General features: G+C 24.7%; 1 protein-coding gene across 1 annotated transcript; it reads right to left on the reverse strand.

Moving 5' to 3' along the window:
- Positions 1-407: 407 nt before the first annotated feature.
- Positions 408-1259, reverse strand: LOC145842620 (kelch-like protein 23). Its single transcript, XM_082950096.1, has one exon. It carries the CDS (start codon positions 1257-1259, stop codon positions 408-410), a length of 852 nt encoding a protein of 283 aa, XP_082806222.1.
- Positions 1260-5544: the final 4285 nt, after the last annotated feature.

The following is a 5544-nucleotide window of genomic DNA, read 5'->3' on the forward strand; positions in this document are numbered from 1 at the left end:
CGGTAAGATTAAGCTTTTAGTAATAAAGAAATCTTAAACTAGCTGTAGAAATTAAACTTATTTTAATTTTACCATACTAATTTATATTTCCTGCTTATATATTTCAGTGAAAAAACAGTTATATAAAAAAACTTTAATCATACTTTTTGAAACTAGTTTTAACTATTTTGACAAAATATCTCAACAAAATATATTTGTTTCGACAATGACTGCAATGAAAGTTTTAAAAGAACTTAATTTTCCATTTTGAGTGCTTATCAGATTATTAATAAAAACACACTTTATTATAATTAATTATGAATTTATTTTTTAAAATATGCTTATCAATACATAAAAAACCATTTCTAATCTATATATTAAATATATAATATTAAACCTAACTAAACAGCTCATATTTACACAATAAATTAATACAAAGGAAACTTAACACAAGAAAAGCCTTTAAATTCTTTTGTTACTTCACATGGTTCTTCAGACCATTTATCTTTATCAACATCATAACAAATTATTGATGAACTATTTTCTTTAAAAACTACAATTCTGTTACCTATTGCCACAGACTTATTAAAATAAATTCTCGGTGGATGCTTGAGAGAAACAAATTTCTTACAAACGTTGTCAAACATTTCACAACTGTCTAATTCATAACCAATAACAAATAGCTTATCTAACACAACAACTAAACTATGAAAATCATGATTATTTATCATATTAGGCATCAATGTCCATTTATTAGCAAATACATCATATAATTCTACGGATTTCAATTCATTATCATCATTATCACCACCTGAAACTACAATATTTCCTTGAAAGACTACACATGCTGAATCACTTCTTGCTTGTTTCATTTTAGAAACTTCTTTCCAACTGTTGTTTTTTGTATCGAATTGTAAACACGAATTAGTTGTTTCATAGTTTTGAGGGCAACAACCTCCAAAAACATATATTTCATCCATAAATGCACAAGCACAAAATCTTAAACGATTATCGAACATACTAGTAACTTTACTCCATCTATTACTAGAAGGTGAATATTTTTCAACTGATTTCACCAAGTTACCTTCATTGTCACGACCACCAAATACGTAAACTTCTCCTTTTAAACAAACAGCTTCAAAATTTTCTCTCTCGTTTGCCATTGAAGGAAGAACTTTTTTTTTGTTTAAATCACTTCCACTTACTTGGTTTACCGTATTTACAACCTCACCCCACCAACTTTTACCAATAATACCACCGCATATTAAAAAATTAAACATGTTTTGACCACAATATCTATTTGTATAACAAATACTTCTATTGTTTTCAAGACGGTTTATATCAACTTCTTTCAATGTTTTAGCACACTCGTGGTTTTTACTGAATATTGAGTAACAATTCGAAATATATTTCAATACATGTTCTGACAGAAATGTAAAACGAACTTTTAATAACAACTGTTTTGCATATTTGCTACGTTCTTTACTGTTGTATTTCAACCAAGTAATTACTGCATTAAAAATTTCAACTTCTGAGTGAATATCCAATTCAGAACTTGAAAGTATTTTTGCAACAAGACTGAAGTCTAAATGTAAAAAGTTTTGAGTTTCAACAACAATTGGAAAACAACGTTCTATATAAAGCAAGGATGACTCAGATATAGTAGCTAGGTTGTAAAATTTAGCTAAACTACAAAAGGTAAGAAGGTTGTCTTTGTTTATTTTATTCCTTATTAAATCGGATATCTCTAAATTACCTTCTTTGTTAAACATCAACTTATTTAGTTACAAAGCTACCGCTAGTTCATTTTCTTTAGTCTTCGTTTTATCTATAATAAAAAAGAATAATTATACAATTTATGTGTTAAGTTTTTTATATGTTTGTTAAAGTTTAATTCTTTCAGTCAAATTATTAATTTTTTTATGCTACATTTTAGACTTTAATAAATGTTTTCTAACAAAGAAATAAGTTTTTAATAGATTAGTAAATTGTTATAATAACTGTTCAAAACTTACTTTTCTTTATGAAAGCAACCTTAAGTAAACAAAAAGATTCAAAATACGGTACATTTAAATTGAAACAAAATATTTTTGCTTCAGTATCTTTAAGTTTTTTATTGACTCATTTTTTTTTATTTATTTGTTTAAATAAGTTTTTAAAATATAAGTTAAATAACTAGTTTAAGTAAAAGCTTTTTATTATTGTGCTTAAACTCCTTTCAGAAAAGAAATTTTAAAAATAGAATAAAAATGATCAATTTGAATAGTACTTTTTTTCATTAAACTTACACATGCTTCTTGACCACTTAAAACATAAATATTATTAGTAAAGAATAAAAGCTAAATTTGGCATTTATGTGTGTTTTTTAAAACCAAGATTAATTACTATGGAATATTTTCCGTTAATACTGTAGATATAGAAAATATTCTTTATTTTACTTGCTTATTACTTAAACTTGTTAAAACTTTTTTTTGTGTAGCTTAAAAATATAGAGTACTTTGCAATTTTGTTATTATTACAGTGAACTTGTTTCGCTAGAATCAACATTAACAAAACGTTATTCAAATTTTAAGAGTTAAATAGTACTGTACAAATTTGTAAGCATATGAAACTCAAGATTGCTTTTGAAAACATCTAAATACCAATATTTAACAATCAAGTTTAAAAATTTATAAGCATTTTTATAAAGCTAGCTCCGATTAAAAATAAACAACTATAATAATTCATACTTTTTTTTAAAGCTGAGTTATTTCTTTTATTCTTACCTTGTTTAAAACTTTCTATTGGAGAACTTGTAATATTTTTTTCAAAACATCTTTGAGCATTTCTCCTGAATTTATCTACTAACTTGTACATGACTAACACTTGATACTTTAATGTTTACTTTTACAGCTGAAACAAAATAGTTTTATTTATATTCAAAAATACTATAAACTAATTCAAACTTAAAAATAAGTAAAACAGTAAAAAAAAATGTTATAACTTTATATATCAAACTATGAGTATTATAAAACATATACATATTACTTAAAAATTAAAAAGAGTATCTTTTAACACTTCCAAAATTCTATAAATATATTAGAATCAGGATTATAGTAAAATGCAGTATTTTATAATTTACTTCAACTAGTTATTTGAGGGATTTTATGAATAAGTGTGTTGATTAATATTTTACTGTTAACTTTTGTGATAAATATGAATAACATTATTTTTTATCAATTAAGTTATCTAATTACAGTTATCTAAATTTAAAAAATTACGAATAAGCTATGTTATACAGAAACTAATTTAACAGAAAAAGGTATATCTTAAAACAATAGCATTAGTGTAAAAAATTTTTTATAGTATATATTGAATTCCTATCACAATAGGCTCTTATTTTTTTATTTATTTGTTTATTACAATTTTAATTTTAATAAAAAGAGTCAAGTAATTGACATTGCACTTCTAATAAAACCTATTGTACTATTAGGAAAGTTTATACTTTCTTTTTATATGTATTGATTTATTAATATATACTAAATTAAGTAGCTTCTTATCTTGTATTTAGCTACTTCTGATATTATTTCTGTTGTAAGCACTAATTATTTATGGTAAAAATTAAAAAAATTATTAACAAAAAAAATTTAATTTTTTATCCTTATATCTTAATAAAAATGTTTATTTTAATATCTAGAGATTTTTTCTTTTTGAAGCCTGAGTAAAACTAGCCTAAGTTTATCCCTAAACTAGAAATAAAAATCAGAATATAAAACTGAGATTGTTATTATTAATTAAACTAGTTTATTTAGTAAGTATGCTAGAAAAAAACAAAAGTCTATTTTAAGTAGAACTGATAAAAATTAATCTGAAGTTTTGAAAATCATCAGAAAATTTATAACAAACTTTAATTTATCCTGAGTTTTTAATTAAACTACAAGTAAACCTGAGTTTTTTAAAATTAAAAAGATTAAAAATAATTAATATCCTAACTTAAACTAAAATATTTGAAGTTATACTAAATTTTTAGTTTTAAATTTATGACAAAGTTTGAAACCAGCCAAACCCATTCTTCCATTAAAACTGTTTTGTAAAAATGCCAGAACTAAGAAGTTCAATAATTTTTACTAAATTTAAGCTAGTTTGAACTTAAAATTTCATGCTCTAGTTAATTTACTGACAAATTCTTATTGTTGAGTTTTTTTTTCTGTACCATTTTTATTCTATATATAAATAAACATCTTTGAACAAGTCAGCGCTAACGTTTCTAGAAAAAGTTGCGTCTGTACTTATTTAAATTTAAGTTGTAATCAAAAAAAATTGATAATTTTAAGCATTATTTGAACATCAGTAAACAGTTTAACATTAGATTGGTCATACCAGTACGACTATCAGACCACTAGTTTCCGGTAGTCTGAGACCGATTTTTGTCCTGATTAGGGCTCATCAGTCACAACCGAGAAATTTTCATTCTTTAATCTACCAAGGGTTTATACATGCAAGCATGAAGCAACCATTTACTGGCATTGATCAGTGACGTCAGCATTTTTTTTAACACTTGGCAAGACAGCTGATACGCTCTTATTTAACAAAATCAACAAAAACATCAACGAACAAAAACAAGTTTTTCGGTTTTGACTGACTGATGAGTCCTAATCAGGACAAAGCCGGTTTCAGTCTACCGAAAGCTTGTGGTCTAATGATAAAATTTGTATGAACAACCCTTATGTTTAAGTGAAGACTATACTTTATTTTTAAGTCTTTGAATAAGTATAACTAGTAGGACTATTTTTTCAGAACAAACCGAAATTCATAAGTTGCTGAAAAATTAGCGAAGTTTAATTATTTCAAAGCCACAATTTACTCTAGTATGACATTTATGTTAAAACAACTTTTTTATTTAGTAGTTAGTTGTTTAGTTGTTAGTTGACTTAGCAACTTGATTATTCCTGCTAATTAGGGCTAATTGTTGTTAAGTATATACAAAAAATTGACTTTTTCGCCGACTTAACTATTAAATTCCTTTTATAGTTAAAATCGTCCTTTTTGCCCTCAATAAACTCTTAAAATAATAAAAATCAAGCTTGAATTAATTTATCATTAAGGCAAAACAACAAAACTTATTCTACTTTTAAGTTTTATAAAATTAAATGTTTTAAAAATTATTTTTTAGTGTTCGTTTTGTATAAAACGAAAACTAAGGTTTTAAACGGTTTATAAGTATTTTAAGGAACTCTAACCCTACTACAATATAAATTCTCAATGACTCAGTTACTAAATAACGAAATACTGTAAACTTATTCTAAATTAAGATATTTAACATGTAGAAGTTGTTAAAACTGCAGGTTTTGCCAAAACATTTTAATTTCTTGTTTGTTGCATTAACTACAAGATTTTAGGCATTCACAGGTTTTAAATATTTTGAAACTCTGTATATTAATATAACTTTTCTTTAAGCTTACAAATAAAGACAGTGTGATTAATTAAAAGATACATTAACTCCTATGTCCTGCACAATTTTACCTACATCATACTAATATAGGGAGTTGGCACCAGGCTTGATAGCAGTGATAGCATCCATGTAAA

Source organism: Thalia democratica, chromosome 1, assembly GCF_965202585.1.
Source record: "Thalia democratica chromosome 1, ktThaDemo2.hap1.1, whole genome shotgun sequence".
NCBI lineage: Eukaryota > Metazoa > Chordata > Thaliacea > Salpida > Salpidae > Thalia > Thalia democratica.